Source organism: Hyla sarda, chromosome 4 (genome assembly GCF_029499605.1).
Source record: "Hyla sarda isolate aHylSar1 chromosome 4, aHylSar1.hap1, whole genome shotgun sequence".
Lineage (NCBI taxonomy): Eukaryota > Metazoa > Chordata > Amphibia > Anura > Hylidae > Hyla > Hyla sarda.
The window spans coordinates 102,139,413-102,165,516 of record NC_079192.1 but is presented as its reverse complement, the minus strand read 5'-3'; the positions used below and the strand labels follow the sequence as shown (position 1 = coordinate 102,165,516).

General features: G+C 39.9%; 1 protein-coding gene across 5 annotated transcripts in view; it reads left to right on the top strand.

The window, feature by feature from the left end:
* RNF212 (ring finger protein 212) overlaps positions 1-25,821 on the top strand; it is a 102,525-nt gene extending 76,704 nt beyond the window's left edge. For 4 of the 5 annotated variants that reach the window (XM_056571822.1, XM_056571821.1, XM_056571820.1 and 1 more), the window contains exons 7-12: positions 23-87; positions 12,926-13,016; positions 13,794-13,836; positions 13,921-13,981; positions 15,562-15,598; positions 25,592-25,821. In XM_056571822.1, the coding sequence (XP_056427797.1) occupies positions 23-87; positions 12,926-13,016; positions 13,794-13,836; positions 13,921-13,981; positions 15,562-15,598; positions 25,592-25,787 (493 nt within the window). In that variant the 3' untranslated portion in view covers positions 25,788-25,821. The remainder of the gene's footprint in view (positions 1-22; positions 88-12,925; positions 13,017-13,793; positions 13,837-13,920; positions 13,982-15,561; positions 15,599-25,591) is intronic. The other variant, XM_056571819.1, reaches the window with a different exon arrangement.
* The last annotated feature ends 283 nt before the right edge of the window (positions 25,822-26,104 follow it).

Genomic DNA, 26,104 nt, shown 5'->3' with positions numbered 1-26,104 from the left:
CAATCTTCTTTTTGAGTTACAGTTTAAGAGCTTCTCCATCTTACAGTCGACTGTCAGCATGTAATACATTAAGGAATATGGACTCAAGTAAGTTAAAATATACAATATATATATATATATATATATATATATATAGATATATATATATATATATATATGTATATATATATTACAATATATTCAACTATTCTGCGCCCCCTTGCAGATTCACTTCTATATTTTTGTTCTCATTGGTTTTTTTGGTTGGCCTGATGACAAGATATTGATATTCTTCCACTGTCATATACAGTGGTCTCTCAAGTTACAATATGAACTGGTTCCAGGACGACCATTGTATGTTAAAATTATTGTATCTTGAGACTCTTGATAACTATATGGAAACCTGGTAATGGGTTCTGAAGCCCCAAAATGTCATCCAAAAATAATAAAAAAAAGTCAGGATTAGAGATAAATAAGTAGATAGCTAATACAAATAAAGCAAGTCCTTACATATAAAAGTAAGAAAGAGCTGCTGGAAGCTGTGTGGACATACACAATGCAAATATTATCATATGCTATTGGGACAGTCACATGATATCATGTTGCAATATTGCATAATTTTATATACTTTAAGACTTAGAGCAACTGTAAGGCACAACAGCAGAATTAATGCATGTATTTTAGGTTCTGTTCACACTGGCACCATGGCTTTAGTTTTACAAGATCCATGGCAGCTATGACTGATAAGTTGTGATCTTTCATGAACTGTTTGATGGATCAAACATGATAAGTTAAATTGTACCTGTCATTTAAATAAAATAAAAAAACTAAAACTTATGCCACAAAGATGTGTCAAAAGTTTTTATCGATCAGGGACTTAGTGCTAACACCCCCACTGATCAGGAAAATCAGCAGGGATAAGTACATGGTAGCAAACTTTATTCCACACCTCTCAGCAATCTTTATCTCTTCCCCATAGACTTATAAGACAAGAAAAAATTGCTCCATGCTTTTCTCCCCACTCGTTCTCCTGATCGTTAGGGGTCTCAGCACTGAGACCCTGACCAATAAAAACTTTTGACATGTTTCTGTGACATGTAAAAAGCTTTTATTCCTAAATGACAGATTTCGGGTCAGACAGGACCCTTAATCATGGCATACTAATTTTACAAAGCACGAAGTTTAAATAGAAAAATACAAGGTCACGTGTGGAGTGACATCATTAAGAGTTAAAATAATTACATCAAAAACATGGAATGGATTGCACAATAGAGATACATCTGTGGAACATTGAGATTAAACCAGTACAATTCACCTTTAATCATAAAAAGTATATGATACTATAAACGATGAATCCCATGTAAATACTCTAAGCCCCAAAATTACAGGAATATTAATAGAATCATAATAGAGACGTGAGTCCTGTAAATTCGGAGACCTGAGGAAAAACTGCTCAGCAGCGAACCAGTATATTTAATAAGTAAGAATCAAATCATGTAAAGGAGGGATGTATATATGATATATATACAAAAACCAGTCCTCAAGAGCACTGAGGGTAGGAATGAGGAAAAGAAAGAAAAGTTTAGGATCCAATAAAAGTATATTTATTATAATAAAAATACGAACGATCGCCCTGCAGGGCCCTTGCAAAAGCGAAAGGTGTATGTGATATTAGGTAAAATAAATGTAGCACTAATCAAACGATAATAAAAATATATATATCCACTATAACAAGTTGTGTTGGTATAAATAGATATATGATTCACAATTCGTCACAACCAACAATATTGTAGAAAAGTAGTAGCAATAAATTCCAATGGTACTGAAATTATATCAGAGTCTCCAGTAGCATAAATCGTGCCGTTTGTGACTGTATTGCGATGCGCAGTTGTATCAATAAATCCAGAAGTAAAGTTTGTAACCTTGTTGCAGTTTTGAGATAGTTATAACATAACTGTATCAGCGGTGTTTGTAAAGGTAATGTTCGTAACGGAACGGTGCACAGCACCACTCACCCTCCTCGGCAGATCTCAGATGCAGGCTTGGTACGGCAGTATCTTAAGGTAGCGATGTCTGTCTGTACTTGCGGTGCCTTGTTGAGGTGCAGTCTGGGTGAGTGGCTCTCCGGTGGGCTAAGAAGTTCCCGGGTTGGCACGGAATGGCGTCCGGCCTCGTGGGGTGATGTCCGGGAGTTCTGCCGCCCGGGGCTGTGATGGAAGATTACAGGAAGCAGGTGCGAATCTGAATAGGGCGCTAGCAGTTCGCACGTCACAGTGGTCCCAATGATAGGGGCATCCAGCAGTTGCAAATTAAAAATAGTGGATATAGTCTATTTTCAAGTGATGTACACTTAATAGAGTAGTGCTTGATCACGGGTCAGACGCGTTTCAAGGCCGCGGGCCTTTTCTTCAGTGACAAGAAATATAAATACCTGGTGAAAAGGTCTGTATTTATGTAGTCTACATTTAGTGATGTCATAATGATTAAGGTAACAAGTAAAACATGGGTAAGAGAAACTCAAAGTTTATTGCAAAATAAGGGATGGATCCAATAAGATAGGATAAAAAGTAGATTGAAGAGAGAGAGAGAAAGAAAGAAAGAAAGAAAGAAAGGAAAAGGAGATGTATACAATATACTAGACATGGCAATGAAGGTATGTTCATTCATGTGATATATAAATAGATTACACTAAAAGCGAAAATTAAAATATGAATTAAAATATGAAAAAGTAAGTTTAAATAGGTACTCATGTGAAAGTATGCAATGGTAAGAATTATGTAATATTATATATTATAAAAATACATATAATATAGAATATATGTAATAGGCATATGATAAAGCTATATAAATTAGTGTGAACAATATGAGAATATAGTTGAATAAATATGGGTATATAAGTAAATGATGAAACTATAAAAATGTGCAAATTATGAAAAAATATAGAAAAATTTAAAAAATGTAAAAATATAAAAAAATATAAAAAATATGAAAAATATGGGAACTATGGAAGGGAGGGAAGGGAAAGGATCTGGACAAACAACCGAAGGAGGCTTGACAGTAGAGAGTTCTTGGGGAGGCTCAGACCCAGGAGCCGTCACTGGGTCGATAAACGACCAGCCAGTGACGGGTCGTGAGGGTGAGCCGCACTCCAAGATGGGATCAAAGGAACCCGAAGATTTCGAGTTCTGCATTGAGTCCCCTCGGCTTGATAGTATCAAAGTCGAATATCTTTCTTGATTCGGCTTTGGACATCTTCTTGATGTAATCGCCACCACGCCAACATTTTCTTACATTCTGAATTGCTAAAAAGGATAAATCTGATGGGTTATGGTTATGTTTCTCTGCAAAATGTAGTGACAATGGGTGTGTTTTTAGACCTCTTTTTATATTGTAGATGTGTTCCGCCATCCGTGTTTTTAATTGTCTTTTCGTGCGGCCTATGTACTGTTTCTGACATGTACATTGGATTAAGTAAATAACCCCCTTGCTGTGACAGGTAAGACATTCTGTGATTTTATGGGTATAATTGTTGGATGTAGATGTAATTTCGGTAATTTTTTTGGGAAAGTTTGTAGTTTTGCAGGCTGAGCAGGTGCCGCATCGATGGAATCCCTTGCTATGTAGCCATGTAGATGATGTTAGGGAAACTGTTGATTGTTTTACTGTGGGGGCAACTTGAATGCCTAAATTTGGAGCTTTTGTGTATACTATCGGCGGGTGTGGAGGGATTTTTTGTCCAATGATTTTATCCTTCAATAAAAAGTGCCAGTTCTTTTTGATAATCATTTCTATTTTCTTATAGTCTCTATTGAAAGGTAATATAATCTTAGGTTCATCATTTTGAGGTAATATCTTACTTTCTTTTGGGACAAAGAAAGAGGATCTATCCAAGGTACGGACTTGGTTAAAAGATTTGTCTAAAACACTTTTTGGGTACCTTTTATCCAAGAATTGTTCCGTAAGGGCTTGGGCCTCTTCTTCAAATTTAGACTGAGAGGTACAGTTTCTCTTTAGTCTGCGGTACTGTCCTGTAGGGACATTTAAAAGCCACCTGGGTAGGTGGCAACTATTAAAAAGGATAAAACTATTTTTAGCTACAGGTTTATGGTACGTACTGCAGATCAACTTACATGTGTCTATGGTAATTAGAAGATCGAGGAATTCCAAAGTGCCTGTGCTTATATGTGGAGTAAAATTTAAGTTAAAATTATTAATATTAATTTCTTGGATAAAAGTTTCCAACAAGTTTCTCGGGCCTTTCCAAATAAAAACTATATCATCAATATAGCGCCGCCATAGTACGAGATCCGCGCCAATCCTGGGAGAGATGAATTGTTGCTCCCAGGCAGCCATAAACAAGTTAGCGTAGCTGGGCGCGAATCTCGTACCCATGGCCGTGCCAGTAGCTTGCAAATAAAATTCATTTTCAAAATAATTATGTGTTAAAATATAATTAATAGCTTGAAGGATAAAATCAATTTGTTCCGATAAAATGTCTCCTTTGGTTAAAAAATGTTGCACTGCTTTTAATCCATCCGTATGATTAATGATAATATACAAAGAGCTCACATCTAGTGAGGCAAGAATATAATCTGATTCCCATTTGATATTTTCTAGTATCTGTACAGCTTGAGTAGTGTCTTTAAGGTAATACTGAGTTGTTTGAACCATGGGTTGAAGGAGGCGGTCAATCAGTTGAGAGAGATTGGATGTAAGTGAATCAATGCCTGACACTATGGGGCGACCAGGGGGATTGGTGGGATCTTTGTGAATTTTGGGGAGACAGTAGAAAACAGGTAACCTCTCCTGAGTCCCCAAAATAAATTCATGCTCTTTGGGTGTTAGGATGTCGGAATCCAAAGCCTTGTCACATAATATTTTTAGTTCTTTACTGAATTCTGTTGTGGGATCTGATTTTAATTTAGTATATGTGTGGGTATCTGCTAGTTGGCGTAGGCATTCTTTCTTGTATTTTTCTGTATCTAATATCACGATCCCACCCCCTTTATCCGCGGGGCGGATCGTGATATTATTGTTTTTTTGTAATTCTGATATGGCTTTTTTCTCTTTAAAAGTAATATTGTTATTTTTGATGTTAGTTTTGATGTTTAATTTTCTAATATCTGTTTCAACAGCTTTTTTAAAAGTGAGGATGTCTGGACCTATTTTGTGTTTCGGATAGAAGGTTGATTTTAAAGTGCAGTTAGTGTGGTTGTATTTTGTGTTAAAGGATGTGGGGTTAGTGATGGGTTGTTTAATAAAATATTTTTTGAGACATAGCTTTCTTACATATTTCTCCACGCCAATATATGTGTCAAACCTGTTAAGCGGTTGACTCGGTGCAAATTTCAGACCTTTGTTAAGTAGTTTAGTTTGTGTTTCAGTTAATGGGATTGTACTTAAATTAATGATGTTGGAATTCACTATGTGGTTTTTCCTATTTTCGATGGTGGTTGTGCTCCTCGCTGTGTTTCGTTTCTGTCTTCTTCTAACCCTCTTTTTTTTGGGGTGTTGGTGTGCAATGAGAGGGTTGGAGGTATCGGATGAATTTCTACCTGCACTGATTGTGTCTTGGAATGGTAGATTGCTGGATTGTAGGTGTGTGGATAACGTGTGGTGGGTGGGTGTCGTGTATAGTTGGGTGTCCTTGGTGGGTGATAAGGTTGGTGTGTAAAGTGTGATCTGTGATAATTGTTGTGTGGTTGTGGAGAATACCTGTGTTGGTAATGGTGAGTGTAACGGTTGTGTCTGTGGTAGTTTTTTGGTGATTGATAGGGTGACCTTCCTCTCTGTCTTCCTAAAAAATGATAATCAGTGTTGGTATCATTCAAAGGAGCAAATCTATTGTGTGTTGGTATAGTGTATTTTGTTCGGACTTGTTCAGTTTGTGGTTGTGTGTTTTCTACTTCATTACTTTTAGTAGGTGGTGTATTTTTCTTAATCTGCCAAGAAAGCTTTTTTGATTTTTTCTGTGTGATTTCTTTTTCTAAAGTGTCTAGGCGTTTCATGGTGAGATTTTCATATTTTCTATATTCCTCATCTACAGTGTAAGTTTCTAAGGTGGCTTTCATTTGTTCAATTTCTTTGTCCAGATCATTGACCAATTCCCCCCTTCTTTCTATCACAAGCTTAACAATATTAATTGATTGTTCCTTCAGCAATTTGTCCCATTTGATAGTAAACTCTGGGCTATTCAGGTCTCCTGCAGCATTTTTGAAAATGGTGAGACCTTTTGGGGTAAGGCCAAGATTAAGATATTGCTGCAGGCTTTTTACTTCCCATTGTTGTTTGAGACGTTTACATAATGTGTTTTCTAATTGTCTAAAAATCTGTGCGATTGTTAATTTATGTTCGATGTTGTTAGTAGAGCATGGAGGATTTAGGTTAAAATCATTGTCAGAAAAGCAATACTCGTCAATAGATCTTTTTTTGGACTCGAGGTGTGTCCAAATATTCATTCTAGTAATAGAATATAGAAAAAGGCAGAAGATAGAAAGAAAATAGGAAAAGAAGGATGTATACCACTAGGGAGCACTTAAAACACTGGGTGAGTAATGAGGGTAAAATGTATCAAAAATGTGTAGCTCACTTAGGATATGGGGAAGAAGAGGGGAGGGGGGTGCTCGAGGTTAAAGGTGATGCCTTCACCCAATAGGCCTAAGAAATATATGTAAAGGAGGGATGTATATATGATATATATACAAAAACCAGTCCTCAAGAGCACTGAGGGTAGGAATGAGGAAAAGAAAGAAAAGTTTAGGATCCAATAAAAGTATATTTATTATAATAAAAATACGAACGATCGCCCTGCAGGGCCCTTGCAAAAGCGAAAGGTGTATGTGATATTAGGTAAAATAAATGTAGCACTAATCAAACGATAATAAAAATATATATATCCACTATAACAAGTTGTGTTGGTATAAATAGATATATGATTCACAATTCGTCACAACCAACAATATTGTAGAAAAGTAGTAGCAATAAATTCCAATGGTACTGAAATTATATCAGAGTCTCCAGTAGCATAAATCGTGCCGTTTGTGACTGTATTGCGATGCGCAGTTGTATCAATAAATCCAGAAGTAAAGTTTGTAACCTTGTTGCAGTTTTGAGATAGTTATAACATAACTGTATCAGCGGTGTTTGTAAAGGTAATGTTCGTAACGGAACGGTGCACAGCACCACTCACCCTCCTCGGCAGATCTCAGATGCAGGCTTGGTACGGCAGTATCTTAAGGTAGCGATGTCTGTCTGTACTTGCGGTGCCTTGTTGAGGTGCAGTCTGGGTGAGTGGCTCTCCGGTGGGCTAAGAAGTTCCCGGGTTGGCACGGAATGGCGTCCGGCCTCGTGGGGTGATGTCCGGGAGTTCTGCCGCCCGGGGCTGTGATGGAAGATTACAGGAAGCAGGTGCGGATCTGAATAGGGCGCTAGCAGTTCGCGCGTCACAGTGGTCCCAATGATAGGGGCATCCAGCAGTTGCAAATTAAAAATAGTGGATATAGTCTATTTTCAAGTGATGTACACTTAATAGAGTAGTGCTTGATCACGGGTCAGACGCGTTTCAAGGCCGCGGGCCTTTTCTTCAGTGACAAGAAATATAAATACCTGGTGAAAAGGTCTGTATTTATGTAGTCTACATTTAGTGATGTCATAATGATTAAGGTAACAAGTAAAACATGGGTAAGAGAAACTCAAAGTTTATTGCAAAATAAGGGATGGATCCAATAAGATAGGATAAAAAGTAGATTGAAGAGAGAGAGAGAAAGAAAGAAAGAAAGGAAAAGGAGATGTATACAATATACTAGACATGACAATGAAGGTATGTTCATTCATGTGATATATAAATAGATTACACTAAAAGCGAAAATTAAAATATGAATTAAAATATGAAAAAGTAAGTTCTTCCCCATATCCTAAGTGAGCTACACATTTTTGATACAAGAATCAAATCATGTCTGAGATTCAACCCAGACGGTTCTCTGGTATTAAGTAAGAAAATCCAGTAGGATTCCCTGTTGAGCAATTTTCACCTCAGATCACCCCCTCTGATGTTATTTTTTACTTTTTCAATCACATTAATTCTCAGTGAGGAAACATCACCATTATGTTTGTCTCTGAAGTGTTTAGACAATGAGGATATATTAAATTGATTATTCTTAGCATCAGCTATATGTCGCCGTATTCTGACTTTAAGGGCATTAGAAGTACAGCCCACATACTGACATTGGCAGCTACAGCAAGACGCCAAATAGACTACAAATGTGGTATTGCAGTTTGCATACGTTCTATTAGCAAATTATTTCCCTGTGGAGAAGGAGATGAAAGAATTGGATACCGCTATGTGTGAACAGGTGATACACTGCATATGACCGCATTTCTATCTACCTGGATGTGAAAGCCAAGTAGACATGCCTGGAGTTTTATCTTGTGTTAGAAACAGGCTAGGAGACAGTTTGTGCCCACTTGTGACTTTAACCCCTTAAGGACCAAGGGCGTACAGGTACGCCCTTGGTCCTGCTCTCCTGATATAACGCGGGGTTACACAGTAACCCCGCGTCATATCGCAGCGGGCCCGGCATCATAGTGAAGCCGGGACTCGCCTCTAATAGCGCGCAGCGCCAATCGCGGCGCCGCGCGCTATTAACCCTTTAGCTGCGCGCTCAGAGCTGAGCCGCGCGGCTAAAAGTGAAACCGAAAGTGGCCGGCTAGCTCAGTCGGGCTGTTCGGGATAGCCGCGGCTAATCGCGGCATCCCGAACAGCTGACAGAACAGCAGGAGGGCCCATTCCTGCCTCCTCGCTGTCCGATCGCCGAATGACTGCTCAGTGCCTGAGATCCAGGCCTGAGCAGTCATGCGGCAGAATCGTTGATCACTGGTTTCTTATGAGGAACCAGTGATCAGCATAGAAGTCCTATCAATGCAAACATGGTACCGTTAAAAACTTCAGATCATGGCGCAAAAAATGAGCCCTCATACCGCCCCATACACGGAAAAATCAAAAAGTTATAGGGGTCAGAAGATGACAATTTTAAACATATTAATTTTCCTGCATGTAGTTATGATTTTTTCCAGAAGTCCGACAAAATCAAACCTATATAAGTAGGGTATCATTTTAATCGTATGGACCTACAGAATAAATATAAGGTGTCATTTTTACCGAAAAATTTACTACGTAGAAACGGAAGCCCCCAAAAGTTACAAAACTTTCAATTTTTCAATTTCAATTTTGTCGCACAATGATTTTTTTTCCGTTTCACCGTAGATTTTTGGGCAAAATCACTGACGTCATTACAAAGTAGATTTGGTGGCACAAAAAATAAGCTATCATATGGATTTTTAGGTGCAAAATTGAAAGAGTTATGATTTTTTAAAGGCAAGGAGCAAAAAACGAAAATGCAAAAACGGAAAAACCCCCGGTCCTTAAGGGGTTAATAATCTTTTTTCTACTATTTTGGATATCAACAAGTGGGCTCGAGATCTGACAGTCAAAAGACATTTTTCTCTATGTGAGGACTCACAACGGGAAACTGTAAATGGGGATACTTTATGTAATACTGGGGATGTTATATGTACTGATTTTTTTAGATGAATACAATTTACTTTTGTTGCATGCATTAAGTGTGGATTCAGGTAATTGTGTTAGTTCCATTCCATCTTTTCATACATCAAACAGCAGGTTCTATCCACTTACATCTTGTACTACAGCCTTAGATAGGTATCAGGAACTTGTAGAAAGGGATTTAGTCCAGTTACATGCCTCAGTGAAACAACATCATTCCCATAGCAACCTGTGCTCAGCGGAACAAACCGCCCTATAATAAATTATGGATAATAAAGATCTAGTAGTAAAAAATGCTGATAAAGGAGGTGCGGTGGTTGAATACCCATGTTTTGCTCCAATATTGGTATTTATTCCCTCTATCATATTGTTATTGCAACTATTCTCTCTGTCTCCATTAATAATGATGTCTGTGGCTACTCTGTTCAAACTCCCCCCCCCCCCCCTTTGCTGGTTTCAGTATTCGGGTTTTATTAGGTATGTGCTGATTCTGTACGAGTATCTATATTATGGTTTCATAGGATGCAGTATCTTCTCTCTTTTGAGAGAGTGATATACTTTAAATGATATATACACTACTATTATATATTTTTTCCCCTTTATGGGTAATATGTGATTACTATACAATTTACTGTTCACTTTATTTATAGTGAGTATATTTCCCCCTATGAAACCATATTTATAGTTCATTCCTTTCATTTTTCTCCCTCTGGTTGCCAGGGGAGTTTTTCTTAGAGAATGATTGTGTTTTATAATTTTCTTTTTATGATATTGTGGTTATATTTAATAAACATTGATATTTTTATATTGTCTAAGAGTGTTACCCTGTTCCGTCACGTGAGGGTGACTGTCCTTTACTCCTACTTCCTTTCTTTTCTTTTTTCCTTTTTCCTTTTTTCCCTCCCTTCCTTTCTTCTTTTTTCCCCTATTCCTTTTCCTCGTCTTTTTTCTCTTGTCTTTTCCTCTTCTCTTTCCGGGCTTTACATGTCACCCCCGCGTCACGAAAGAGGAGGAGGACCCAATTCTGCCGCGGCCGGATTACTGGTCGTTGCTTGAGGGGCCACCTATATAAGGTTTGTACTCACTGTATGTTAGTGTATGACTAAGGTCCAGTTTTAGGACCGAAACGCGTCACCTTGTCATGTTCTCCTGGTCTTTTTTGCTTTTATTGGAATAAAACATCCTGTTCTCTAATACTCGCGCTGGACATTCTGCCTTTGTTCGTTGTTTCCAGTCGGTGCTGCCCACACCGGTCCTGCGCGACGGGCTGAGGGAGTGAGCTGGACTACACATATCTTTGCTTGCAGTTACTTATTAAATATACTGGTTCGCTGCTGAGCAGTTTTTCCTCAGGTCTCCGAATTTACAGGACTCATGTCTCTTTTATGATTCTATTAATATTCCTGTTATTTTGGGGCTTAGAGTATTTACATGGGATTCATTGTTTATAGTATCATATACTTTTTATGATTAAAGGTGAATTGTACTGGTTTAATCTCAATGTTCCACAGATGTATCTCTATTGTGCAATCCATTCCATGTTTTTGATGTAATTATTTTAACTCTTAATGATGTCACTCCACACGTGACCATGTATTTTTCTATTTAAACTTTGTGCTTTGTAAAATTAGTATGCCATGATTAAGGGTCCTGTCTGACCCGAAATGCGTTGGTTTTATGTGCTGACCATGTGTTCGAAATAAAGTTTCCTGCTTGCATCCCATCGCGCTGGACATTCCTTGCTTCTTGCTACAGTTGTAGACCGGTGGCACTGCCGGTCAGTCCGGGCGAGGTGTGGGAGACGCAGCGGAGGTGAGCCGTCTAATCTACCTGATAAATGACAGATACAGTTTAAGGTTTATGGGGGTTTGGCCCCTATTGATTCATAATAGGTCTGTCAGGTATCTCTTACTTTTCACTAGACAGAATGTTGCAGCATATTTAGCTATTATTACCTACAAACAAACAACGTAAACCTGCTGGAAAAGAACTAACAGATGTGTGAATAGAGCTTAGCTGTTTGTTTTTTTGGATGAATGCATTCCTTTATAGCAGACTGTGAGTATAAGGTGCGAAAGTGTTATTCCAGATTTTAGCTATACAAGGGAGAACCTTAATTTGCTTAAATTGTAACACCTCTTTAAATTCAGAAAGGAATAAAGCCCTCATACTTAATATATGTGGTATCTTTTTGTACATTTTCCTGTTAATTGGTGATATTTACCTCTAGAGAAGACTATCCTTCTATCCTGCAGTGCTCATGTACTCTGCATAACAAAAGTCTAGCCACGAGACCTGATAAATGTTAGGTCACATGACAGAAAGCTGGATGGCACTAATCCACAGTCTGGTCCAAACTAAACCAGCAGAATTTTTCCCAAGTATTAAAAGCAGCAATGTATATGGAGAGCACAGCATGAAGTAACTTAAATCATACCTATAATGACTGTCCTATTGCAAGGATTTCTATTTAAATTTCCAAGCATCTTCTAATCCTGTGACTTGCTCAGAGACTGGCGCACTCTGGAGACGCATTTGCCGAAAGTTGCAAAAAGGTCTATAGGGCTTTCGGCAAATGCTTTTCAGAGCATATTAGTCTCGGAATAAGTAACAGGATCAAAAGTTGCAGGGAAATTTAAAAAGACAGTCATTTAATGTACCCTTTAAAGTGTGTCTGTCATTTAAAAAATGTTGACATGTCAGAAGTTTTGATTGGGAAGGCTATGAGTGTTGAGAACCCCACCAATCACTAAAACAAGCTGTGAGAGAAGGGCTTGCTTTGTGTTTATCAGACCAAGAGGGTCCTATAGACTTATTTTGTGTGACAGCATGCACTTCTCCTCCCTCATTCTACTTATCATTCAGTCTGAATACTCAAAAAATCAGAACGATCAAACGTTTTGGTATGTCTCTATGACATAATGAAAGTTTTTAGTTTTTTTTTTCAAATTGCAGTGCCAATTTAAATCAATGCGAGAACAGTAAAGCAAAGCATTTGTAAAGTCAGGGTGCATATCACGTTTTGGGGATACGCAGCTGGATCTGGCAGGAGAATTTGAAAACCAACCGCAGCAGACCATGGTTTTCAGTCCGGCAACAAAGATACTATCCAAAAATGAGCTGACCGGAGTCACCAGCTGACTCCATCCGGCTCATTCAAATGAATGGGTTGCGGCAGGGGTCCATCGTATCCCCAGAACGTGATGTGAATGAGCTGTTACTTGACTTGTGACTTTAACTGTGAAAGTGGATTTGTGGTTTATCTCCCACATGATAACCATGATAAGTAAATCACAGTTACTGAAATTATTTCTAGGAAAGTTTTATGCATGTTTTTGATTTTGTTTCATATAAGAAATAAAACATCTTCTTTTATTTTTGTTTCAGTACATTCCGACAAGTATTCTCCATCTTTATCACAAGTGTCCAGTACCAGGAAGTATGATGTGCCAAGGTCTCAAACACAGACCTCAAATACGTAAGTCCCTGTAGATACAGTACATGTATAAGTGCTACAGAATCTGTTGGCGCTATATAAATAGTATTATTATTACCAAAACATCACATATTGCTGCTTCTGCTGTGCCTTGTTGGCTGATTAAACAGAGTAACAGCTCATATTTTCAGCCACTGCTGCATTCACTGTCTAAGGGACTTCCAAACATTGCTGAGCACTGAAGTCTGCTATATGTGGTAGTCCTATAGACAGCAGATGGAGCAGTGGCCGAGTATGGAGGCTTGTCATTGGGGGTGGTCCCAGCAGATGGACCCCAAAAACCATCTAGATATCCCCTATCCTGCAGATATCCTGGGGTGATTGATGGGAGGTGGGAGTGAATATTTAGCCATCCAAAAGGTGTAAACTTTTTGGTTCTCATTACTGATTGTGTCACAATAAAAGGTATTTTGCACTTTCAGAGTACTATGCATGTTGTTTTGATCAAATGGTAAAAATCTGTTTAAGTCTATTTGAATTCCAGTTTGTAACAATAGCAAATGGGCATAAAGTCTAAAGTGGTGAAAACCAATGCCATTCACACTTCTAGACACATCGCATGTAAAAAAAGCAGTGTTATGTTGTGCATTATTTTACATATGGATGTAACTTAGAAGCAGCTGGTCCCAGATGCTTCTTTATATCTGTAAAATTGCCCTTGGCTATCCTATGCTATTACAGTGTTATTGCTTTCTTCCGTAGTATGTAGTTTTATATTGTATTTATTGTGTAGTGTACTAATACTTTGTGTTCGGGCAGGGTTCAGTCAATGGACATCACTTCTAATGCACCCAGAAAGAATGTAAGTTCATGTACATATATAAGCTATACATTATTAATCACATTTCTGTAAGTAATTTCCTGATGTTATGATTTGCTTATACAGTTCACCATAGCTGGTCCAAATAGATTGTCATTGATAAGTCCCCCTTCAAGCGGGCTCACAGGTAGGCTTATGTTTATGATTGTTATGTGTAATACTATTCTGTTTTGCATTCCTTTTTACATACTATATGTCCTTTTACATTTTATTTTTTTTCATGTTTTATTATTTACTGGCAAAAGTCACATGGTATTTTTTGCTGAATGTTTCTGAATGGTAAAGAAAAAGAATACTAAGAGTATTTTCTATTGCCTTTTTCTCTGCTGCTTAATCTTTGCTAGTAAGTCAATGATAACATAATCAGCAAAAAATAAAAAACAGCATATCAGCTGCAGATAATACACAGCAAAATCTGTGTGTGTGAATGCACCCTCAGGCCACACTGGACAGAAATGCTTACAGATTTTCTGCAGTGGGACATCCACAACATTTAGGGTACGTTTACACTTACAGTATCTGCTGCATTTTTTTGCAGCTGATTTTTCTAAACATTGAAGTCAATGGGCAGCAAAATCAGCAGCAGAAAATCAGCAGCAGATACTATACGTGTAAACATACGCTTACACAGGTAAAAATATATGCACCAAATCAAGTGGATTTTCTGTGGACAAAACAACTATTTAAACTGTTATGCAGATCTGCTGTATTTCCACACCAACATTTTAACTTCCCCATTTAAGTCAAAATGAAAAAACAATAACAAAAACCAATAACTTAATAACAAAAAACAATAACGTAAGTATACATGCTGCAGGTCAATTTCCACATGTATTTTATGTAGATTTTTCTACAGCATGTGAATGGCATTTCTTAAAATCATTCACTCTTCTGCTATTGTAATGTGCTGCAGATTTTCCACATAGAAATCGGCAGCATATGCTTTGGTTGGTAACATACCCTAAGGCCATGTTCACATGTTGGACTTTCCATGATGCATTCGGCTTTGGAGAATGCACTGCAGCAAAGTCCCGTTGAATTTGATGGGATTCTACTGCACTGTGCACATGGCGAAATTTCTGTGCAAAATGTTTCTGGCATGGAAATTCCGATTTCCGTGTCAGCAGAAAGAATGAACATGTTCATTTACTCTGTGGACTCTGCACAGAATGCATAGCCATGTATGAGACCGTGCATTCCTGTGCGGTCCTAGCGCCGGCATGTTTTTGTCAGCGCCCGCAGTTTGCGGAATGTCCCCACAGAGATTCTCCATGCGGACATTCTGTAGTTTGAGCATAGCCTAAGGGTATGTTCTCACATAGCATATACACTGCAGATTTTGTGCTTTAGATTTCAGGTTGCAGATTTTAAGCTGTGATAAATTATACCAGAGGAATATTGATAAAGAAATAATTGAACACAGCATAAAAATGCAACAAATAATCAACATCATATACACTACAAGTGAACATACCCTTTGAGTAAATTTACTCAGGACAGAATAGTTGTAGATTTTCAGTGGAATACGGTGCACACTGCATGAATGAGATTTTACATTTACACACCCATTGTTTTCTTCTGTATACACAGCAATAATAATCAGAATGTATTTTGCTACAATTCCACCACTGATTTGCTTTACAATCCGGGGTGGATTTGCAATAGGAAATATCAAAAGCAAAACATCTTTAAACTTTTATTTTCCAGGTTCCTATAGAAACAATCCTAAAGGGGGATCCGTAAGGTAATTCATCTAACTGGATATTTCGTGGGCACAAATATCTCAGGGTCTGTTCACAGAGGACTGAAGGCGTATGTTAGGTTCAGAAGTCTAAACAGGGACACCAAACGCATGCCCCAGGCGCAGCTGTATCTATACATTCATTTTCTGTGGCTGCCAGCGTAAAAAAAAATTGTTACCTTCATTTTTTTATGTGTAAAGTGCAGTCAACACTTTTTTTTTAAGATAGTTTAAAAAAAATTGTCAATTATAGCTGCCAAACAAATGCAAAAGAAAAATGTGTATATTAGATGAGGGCTACGTACAAGCCAAATAACTAGATCTCAAGGAAATAATATACAGAAAAAAACTAAAATAGAGCTAAGAACTTTTAATGTTTTTACTATAAATCTACCAAATAAAAAAAATAGTGTAGTCCCAATAGTAGATTAAAAATACACAAAAACAGGCCTGTCACCAAAGACCATAACGTACCAAGTGGTACAAAAAAATAAGTAATACAATATGCCATGGATAAAGTAACTAAAGTCAGTACCTTAATTAAATTACCTGTAAAAAATTAGGCACCCATATTATGGTATTATGCCAGGAAGAAATGCATGTTCCCTACACGTTTCTGTCCACATCGATATGGGATCACATTGGGGACATCTTCAGGGGACCTTATAGCATGGAAAAGGGGTATACAATGACAAACAAGACAGATATGTTTTTCCTGCCATAATATCATATTATGGTGGCCTATTTTTACAAGTCCTTTATTTAGGGTACTGACGTTAACTTACTTTATCCTTGGCATATTTCATTACCAGTTGGTATTTTATGGTGTTTGGTGACAGGCCTGTTTTTGTGTATTTTTAATTTACTGCTGGGACTACACTGTTTTCTAATTGGTGGATTTTAATAGTAAAAACATTGTAAAACAAGTTGTTTTACAGCACCAGTATTTTTAGCACACAAATGCCAAGTGGGCATTCTTTTGGCATAGGTCTGGCTAATGGAACTCTTATCTGCACATTTTCTGTCTATGTTGAGAGTATTTCCTAGTATTTTACAGTGCTTTAGCCCGAACGGTAACATGAGTCTTACTAGAATATTTTTTTTCTATAAAAATATAATTAACATGGCAGTAAAATATAAGGAAATGTGTAGAAGTCCTGTCAAGCTTCCTTTCTTTTTTTCTGCATTTACTTTTAGAGCCATATCACCTTAGTAATCTAAAAATGCTTGCTGCCTGACAACCACAGTAAGAAGCCTGTGTATGGTTGTTATGCAATGTGTCCTTAGTAACCAGACTATGATATTGACTTTTAAGGGGTACTTCGGTGGAAAACTATTTTTTATCAAATCAACTTGTGCCGGAAAGTTAAACAGATTTGTAAATTACGTCTATGTAAAAATCGAAATCCTTCCAGTACCTGTATGTTCCACAGGAAAATGTATTTCTTTCTTGAGTTCTTATCTGTCTGACAACAGTGCTCTCTGCTGACACCTCTGTCCATGTCTGGAACTGTACAGAGCAGGAGAGGTTTGCTATGAGAATTTGTTCTGCTCTGAACAGTTCCTGACATGGACAGAGGTGTCAGCAGATAGCACTGTGGTCAGACAGAAAAGAACTACATAACTTTCTGTGGAGCATACAGTAGCTGTTCACCAGTTCATTAAACCTGTTGGGGACGAAGGGCGTACCTGTACACCCTCCGTATTTCTGTTCAACACCGATTGGACTGGGATGACTGCTGATATCTATCAGCAGGCATCCCGTGCAAATGCCTAGGGGGGTCCTGAGGCCCCCCCATGTCGGCGATCACTGCAAATCGCTGGTCAATTCAGACCGGTGATTTGCAGCGATTCTGAAACAATTTGCCTGGAAAATAAGAGTGATCAGAGCTGTCACAGACTGCTCCGGCCATTCTAAAGGATAGGAGCGAGATGGCAGGGTTGCCACCTCCTCCTATCCCATGCCATTGGTCGATCAGGACTGACCGACCAATGGCAGTTGGGTGGGGGGGGGGGGGGTTAACGTTAATTTTTCCCGCTCTGCCCACCGATTGAAGTCCGGGCAGGGCGAGGTGGACATGGCTGGTGGCATCTGATAAGCGGTGGCGGCATCAGAGTGGTGGCGGCAGGAGGAGTGCGGCCGCAAAGTGCGGCGGTGGCGGAGGCTGCAGTGAAGATCGCTGGTAACAGTGATCTTTACTGTGACCTTCTAAAAGTTGCAAAACTACAACTTCCAACATGCCCAGACAGCCAAAGGCTGTCTGAGCATGCTGGGAGTTGTAGTTTTGCAACATCTGGAGGGCCACAGTTTGTAGACCACTGTGTAGTGGTCTCCAAACTGTGGTCCTCCAGATGTTGCAAAACTACAACTTTCAGCATGCTCTAACTGTCTGGGCATGCTGGGAGTTGTAGTTTTGCAACATCTGAAGTGGCACAGTTTGGAGACCACTATATGGTGGTCTCCAAACTGTAGCCCTCCAGATTTAGCAAAACTACAATTCCCAGCATGCCCAGACAGTCAGTGCATGCTGAAAATTTTAGTTTTGCATTATCTGGAGGACCACAGTTTGGAGACCACTACACAGTGGGCTCCAAACTGTGGCCCTCCAGATGTTGCTAAACTACAACTCCCAGCATGCCTGGACAGTCTGGGCATGCTTGGAGTTGTAGTTTTGCAACATCTGGAGGGCCACAGTTTGGAGATCACTACTTAGCAGTCTCCAAACTGTTCTTCCCCAGTTGTTGCATAACTACAACTCCTAGCATACCTTTCGGCTGTCAGTGCATGCTGGGAGTTGTAGTTTTTCAACAGTGGGAGGCACACTGGTTGGGAAACACTGAGCTAGAGTCTGTTTCCTAACTCAGTGATTCCAACTCGTGTGCCTCCAGCTGTTGCAAAACTACAACTCCCAGAATGCACTGACAGACCGTACATGCTGGGAGTTGTAGTTTTGCAACAGCTGGAGGCACACGGGTTGGAATCACTGAGCTAGAGTCTGTTTCCTAACTCAGTGGTTCCCCACCAGTGTGCCTACAGCTGTTACAAAACTACAAATCCCAGCATGCATGGTCTGTCAGTGCATGCTGGGAGTTGAAGTTTTGCTACAGCTGAAGGTTTGCCCCCCCCCCCCCCCCCCCATGTGAATGTACAGGGTACATTCACACGGGTGGGGGTTAACAGTGGGTTTCCTTCTACAAGTTTGAGCTATGGCAAATTTTCAGCTGCAGCTCAAACTCCAAGTGGAAAACTCAATGTGAACCCCTGCCAATGCAAATGTACCCTAAAAACACTACACTGCCCCATAATAAAAAGTAAACACTACATATACATATACACCCCTTACACTTCTCCCCCCCCCCCCTCCCCAAATAAAAATGAAAAACGTCTCATACGGCAGTGTTTCCTAAACGGAGCCTCCAGCTGTTGCAAAACAACAACTCCCAGTATTGCTGGACAGGCTGTGAGTCTTGCAACAGCTGAAGGCACCCTGTTTGGAAAACACTGCTGTAGGGTTTTGGTGGAGACAAGCCCCATCCTTGTATCTGGGTTTGCCCCTATTGCAAATTCCTCATCTAGGCCTCAAATGCGCATGGCACACTCTCACTTCGGAGCCCTGTCGTATTTCAAGGAAACAGTTTAGGGCCACATATGGGATATTTCCGTACTCAGGAGAAATTGCATTACAAATTTTGGGGGTCTTTTTCTCCTTTTACCCCTTATGAAAAGGTAAAGTTGGGGGGCTACACCAGCATATTAGTGTAAAAAAAAAAAAATGTTTACAATAACATGCTGGTGTTGCCCCATACTTTTCATTTTCACAAGAGGTAAAAGGAAAAAAAGACCCCCAAAATTTCTAACGCAATTTCTTCAAAGTACGGAAATACCCCAAATGTGGAAGAAAAATGCTCTGCGGACGAACTACATGGCTCAGGAGTGAGAGAGTGCCATGTACATGTGAGGCCTAAATTGGTGATTTGCACAGAGGTGGCTGATGGTTCTGACAGAAACGCAAAAAAAAAAAAACACATGTGACCCCATTTTGGAAACTACACCCCTCACGGAATGTAGCAAGGGGTTTACACCCCACAGGTCTTTGACAAATTTGTTAAAGTTGGACATGAAAATTAAAAATGTGTTTTTTTCCCCTGAAATGCTGGTGTTACAGCAGAATTTCATTTTCACAAGGGGTAATAGGAAAAAAGCCCCCCAAAATTTGTAGCCCCATTTCTTCTGAGTAAGAACATACCCCATATGTGGATGTAAAGTGTTCTGCGGGCGAACTACAATGCTCAGAAGAGAAGGGGCGCCATTGGGCTTTTGGTGAGAGAATTAGGCTGGAATTGAAGGCCACATGCTTTTACAAAGCCCCATGGTGCCAGAACAGTGGACCCCCCCCCACATGTGACCCCATTTTGGAAACTACACCCCCACGGAATGTAATAAGGGGTGCAGTGAGCATTTACGCCCCACAGGGGTTTGACAGATCTTTGGAGCAGTGGTCCATAATTAAATTTTTCATTTGCAAGGCCCACTGTTCCAAAGAGCTGTCAAATGCCAGTGGGGTGTAAATGCTCACTGCACCCCTTATTAAATTCTGGGAGGGTTGCAGTTTCCAAAATGGGGTCACATGGGGGGGGTCCACTGTTCTGGCACCACGGCGGGCTTTGTAAACGCACATAGCCCCCGACTTCTATTCCAACCAAATTCTCTCTCCAAAAGCTCCTTCTCTTCTGAGCATTGTAGTTCCCCAGCAGACCCCTTTACATCCACATATGGGGTATTTCCATTCTCAGAAGAAATGGGGTTACAAATTTTGGGGGGCTTTTTCTCCTATTACCCCTTGTGAAAATGAAAAATTTGAGGTAACACCAGCATTTTATTGAAAACCTTTTTTTTTTAAATAATTTTTACGTCCCAATTTAACGAAAGTTTGTCAATCACCTGTGGGGTGTTAAGGCTCACTGTACCCCTTGTTACATTCCTTGAGGGGTGTAGTTTCCAAAATAGTATGCCATGTGTATTTTTTACTGTTCTGGCATCATGGGGGCTTCCCAAATGCGACATGCCCCCCAAAAACCATTTCAGCAAAATTTGCTCTCCAAAAGCCCAATGTCGCTCCTTCCCTTCTGAGCCCTCTAGTGCACCCACAGAGCACTTTACATCCACATATGAGGTATTTCCTTACTCGAGATAAATGGGGTTACAACTTTTAGGGGGCATTTTCTCCTATTACTCCTTGTGAAACTGAAAAGTTTGGGGTAACACCAGTATTTTATCTAATCTAAAATCTAATTTTTCATTTTCACGTCCCACTTTAACGAAAGTTCGTCAATCACCTGTGGGATGTTAAGGCTCACTGTACCCCTTGTTACGTTCCTTTTGAGGGGTGTAGTTTCCAAAATAGTATGCCATGTGTTTTTTTTTTTTTTTTTTTCTGTTGTGACATCATGGGGGGCTTTCTAAATGTGACATGCCCCCCAAAAACCATTTCAGCAAAATTCTCTCTCCAAAATCCCATGGTCGCTCCTTCCCTTCTGAACATAAAGACCCTCAAATTCACTTCTGAACCTAACTGGTCCCTGAAAAATTCTGATTTAGAAATTTTCAGGAAAAATTGGAAAATTGCTGCTATACTTTGAAGCCCTCTGATGTCTTCAAAAAGTAAAAACATGTCAACTTTATGATGCAAACATAAAGTAGACCTATTGTATATCTGAATCAATATGTAATTTATTTGACATGTCCCTTTTCCTTACAAGCAGAGAGCTTCAAAGTTAGAAAAATGCAAATTTTTCTCATTTTTCCTGAAATTTGGGAATTTTTTCACCAAGAAATGATGCAAGTATGGACGTAAATTTACCACTAACATAAAGTAGAATATGTCACGAAAAAACAGTCTCTGAATGAAATTTATAAGTAAAAGCATCCCAGAGTTATTAATACATAAAGTGACAGTGGTGCAAAAAATACTCCCGTCCTTAGGGTTATAATGTGCTCCTTCCCCAAGGGTTAAAAGAATTTGTTTTTCACAAAGAGTTCCCCTTTAAGCTCAAAGTTGGATTTGTCATCAGTTTAGGAAGGGAAAAGTTGCTTGGCAGCATTTTGGTCTTGCCATAGTAATGCGATTTTTTTTCGGTAAATTAGTTTCAGAAAGGTTCTATAGAATGTCTTAGATCTGATCTTGAGATTTAGTGTGGTGAATTAAAATAATGATACAATGCATTTGGAAAGGTTTCAGAACCCTTTACTCTTTTTACATTTAGTTATGTTTTGGTCTTGTGCTAAAAGCAACTAAATAAAAAAATGTTCCCATCATTCTGCACTCAATACCCCATAATAATAAGGTGAAAACAGAATTGTAGACAATTTTTGCTAATTTATTAAAAAGAAAAAAACTCGAATTTCATTAGGACATAAGAATTTCAGCCTCCAGTCTTCTTGGGGTTGATGCCACAAGGTTTGCATACCCGAATTTGGGGATTTTCTATCATTCTTCTCTGCAGATCCTCTCAAGCTCTGTCAGCTTGGATGAGGACCATCTGTGGAAGCCATTTTTAGATCTCTTCAAAGATATTCGACTAGGTTCAAGTCAGGGCTCTGGCCGGGCCATTTAAGGACATTTATAGAGTTGTCCAATCCTGTGTTGTCTCGGCTGTGTGTTGAGAGTCACTGTCTTGTTAAAAGGTGATCCTTAGGCCCAGTCTGAGGCCCAGACCAGGGTGATGAGCAATTGCTGGTTTCCTCCAGACATGATGCTTAGCAATGAGGCAAAAAACTTTAACCCCTTCATGACCCAGCTATTTTTTTTTTTTCTGGCTCACGTTTTTTCCTCCTTACCTTCTAAGACCCATTACTTTTTTATTTTTCGACTGATAAAGTAATATTAGGGCTTATTTTCTGCGTGACGAGTTGTACTTTCCACTGTTAGATTTTTTTTTTTATCATACAATGTATTACAAAGCCAGAAAAACATTATAAGTAAGGCAAAATTGAAAAAATATGGAATTGCACAATTTTGTAGGGCAACATTTTTTGTGTAGTTCAAAATATGGTAAATCTGACATGCAATCTTTATTCTTTATGTTCTCACCCCTATGACTTTTTTTTAATTTTCCACCTATGGAGATGTGTTAGGGTTTGTTTTTTGTACCATGAGCTGTTTTTAACGGTACTAGTTTTGTGTAGTTCTGGCTTTATGATCACTTTTTATAATGTTCTTTTTGAGATTTAATGTAACCAAAAAATCAGCAATTTTGGCGTTTGGATTTTTTTTTAGTGTTTACGCCGTTTGCTGCGCAGAATCAGAAACTTAATAATTTAATACTTCGGACAATTATGCACGCGGTGATACCAAATATGTGTGACATCACGATACTCGGGCCTCTGTATCGTGAGTCATCAGACACAGAGCAATCTTCGCTCCGTGCAGCTAATGACAAGTGGGTGCTGCAGGACAGATTGTGGTGGGACCCCCGCGAACAGACATCTTAGGGGATAAGATGTCTAGGGGCGGAGCACCCCTTTTAGCAATCACAAAGCCAGGGAAGATGCCGAGGACAAAAGGCCTCAGGCTTCTCTAGCAACCCATAGCCCCCCCCCCCCCCGGGACCACTAGACACCAGGAAATAGCAGCATTTAATGTTTAAATGCTGTGATCAGTATAGCTCACAGTATTTAACCAGTTAAACCAAACATGTTCGTCATTACTGGCAGATGTCAGCTGCTGATAGCAGAGGACATCTCCCGGTCATGATGCGGACCTGACCCTCAGGCCCCCCCCCCCCCCTCATGTCCGCCCACTTGTATCTCACAGTCTGAGAGTCCTTTAGGTGATTTTTTTATTTTTTTTTGGGAAACTCCAGGTGGCTTTTCATGTGATTTTTACTGAGGAGAGGCTTCTTTCTAGTCACTCTGCCATAAGGCCCAGATTTGTGGAGTACTGCAGTGATTGTTGCCTTTGTGAAAGTTTCTCCCATCTGCACACAGAATCTTTGGAGCTCAGCCATAGTGACCATTTGGTTCTGTGGTCATCTCTCTTACTAAGGCCCTTTCCCCCCAATGACTTAGTTTGGTGGGGCGGCAAACTCTAGGAAGAGTCCTAGTTATTAAATCCTTTTTTCATTTAAGAATTATGCAGCCCATTTTGTACCATTCTCCAGATCTTTGCCTCCACACAGTCCTGTCCCTGAGCGCTGCAGGCAGTTGTTTCCCCTTCATGACTTGGTTTTTGCTCTGGTGTGCTTTGTCAGCTGTGGGACCTTATATAGACAGGGCTGTGTCTTCCCAAATCCTGTCCAATCCCCTGAATTTACCACAGCTGACTCCAATCAAGGTGTAGAAACATCTCAGAGATGATCAAGAGAACAAAGAGGCCTCCAGAGCAAAATGTTAAGGGTATGAGTACTTTTGTCATGTAAAACTTTAGTTATCCCTTTTTTACAAATTTTGCAAGAATTTGCAATGTTTTCATTATGGGGTATTGAGTGCAGAATGATGGAGAAAAACTATTTTTCTCCATCATGTTTTTTTTTTCCGCACCATAACAAAATGTGAAAAAAAAACAAAAAACTTTTTAAATGCATTGCATGTTAGGCAGTTTCAGTATTTTGTAATATGTGAAAAATATAGAATTTTGTTTGAACCCGTGAACATGATAAATAGGTCCCAGGAAAGCAAAACCCAAAAAAAAAAAAAAAAAAAAGCTTCAGAACACACTTTCAAAAGACACATAATGATAAATGTCCATCATAGAGTTTAAAGGGGTACTCCGGGTAGCCCCTAGACATCTTATCCCCTATCTATAGGATAGGGTATAAGATGTCTGATCGCTGGGGTCCCGTCGCTGCCTGCGATCTCTGCTGCGGCACCCCAGATATCTGATGCACAAAGCAAACTTTGCTCCGTGCTGGATGACTAGCAGTGCAGCGCCGGAGGTCTGTGACGTCACAGCCACGCCCCCTAGTGACAGCCACCACACCCCCTCCCATAGACTTGCATTGAGGGGGCATGGCGTGACATCACAAGGGGGTGTGGCTGTAAAGTCACAAGCTTCCAGTGCCGCAGATGGCGTTCTAAACGAACGCGGGGTGCTGCAGGGAGATCGTGGGCGTCCCAGTGGTGGGACCCCTGCGATCAGACATCTTATCCCCTATCCTCTGGATAGGCGATAAGATGTCTAGGGGCAGAGTACACCTTTAAGGCACATAAAAAGTGACATCACGGCCCCTCCATTCATGTCTATGGAAGCGGCCAACACGCCCCCTCCCATAGACATGAATGTGACGTCCTGAGGGGGTCGTGACCACTGCCGCAGGAACTCGGCATTTGTTTAGAATTCCAGGTGCTGTTGGGGGGGGGGGGTCAGCAGTGGGATCCCACGCTATTAGACATAATATAGGGGATAAAATGTCTAACAGTGGAGTACCCCTTTAATGCCCTAGCCAACGGCTTGGGATATGCCCAGGAGGCGGCTCTTCTTATTAGATTCATGGAGAGTCCTGTATGGAAAGCTTTCCAGCACCTCCCCTGAGCTATGGTTGACTACTCTGGATGTCTTCTGATTGGATGCTAGATCTGTTAATCTTATCTGAAGGGCAGAGTGAGGAAAAACCTCTCAATACAGAGAGCTCCATGCACCAAACAAGAATAGTCAGAACCTGGACATTCCCAAGTTGGTGGCCGGGGCATTAAACAGCATTTTTCATGGTCATGCTGCATAAATGAGACCTCAGGTTTGGGTGACTGCCCTCCACAATATCTGTATGGGGCTGCCAGCATTTTTATTGGTTCAAGGCTGATGACAGCCTCCCAATGAAACATCTAATGTATTGTATACCACGTTATTACTTGTATTACGATTTAGTGTTGTCATTGTGAATACTGTATATTGGTGGTCAATGTCATTTAGACTGTGCGTCTACAGTTCCAGTTCCAGATGATTTTTTTTTTTGTTCTTTACATTTTTATATTGAATTTATTTACCTCTTTCTCTACAGATCAGTTGTTGGATCTTCACAGAGCAATGTTTTCCGCCCATTTTCACAGTCTATATCACCAATAAACCCTGCAAGTATCTGGCACTCATCTAGTCAGAGATCTCCACAGGTGTTACCACAGACACCTTTGTCATCACAGCCACCCAGTGCCAGGCAGCCAATTACTCTTGCCAACATTTTGCAGCGTCGTCATTAACAAGTAATATAAAATAAAACATTTTAACTTTATTTATTTGAAGAGAAGTGGGTATATTAGATACTTAAAGGGGTACTCCACCCCTAGACATCTTATCCCCTATCCAGAGGATAGGAGATAAGATGTCTGATTGTGGGGTCCCGCCACTGGGAACCCCCGTGATTTCCCTGCTGCATCCAGCATTCGTTTAGAAGGTTGGGTGCGGCGCTGGAGGCTCATGACATCATGGCTGCGCCCCCTCAATGCAAGTCTATGCAAGGGGGTGTGATGGCAGAATTCTACAGCGGAATCCTATTGAAATCAAGGGGGCTTGAATT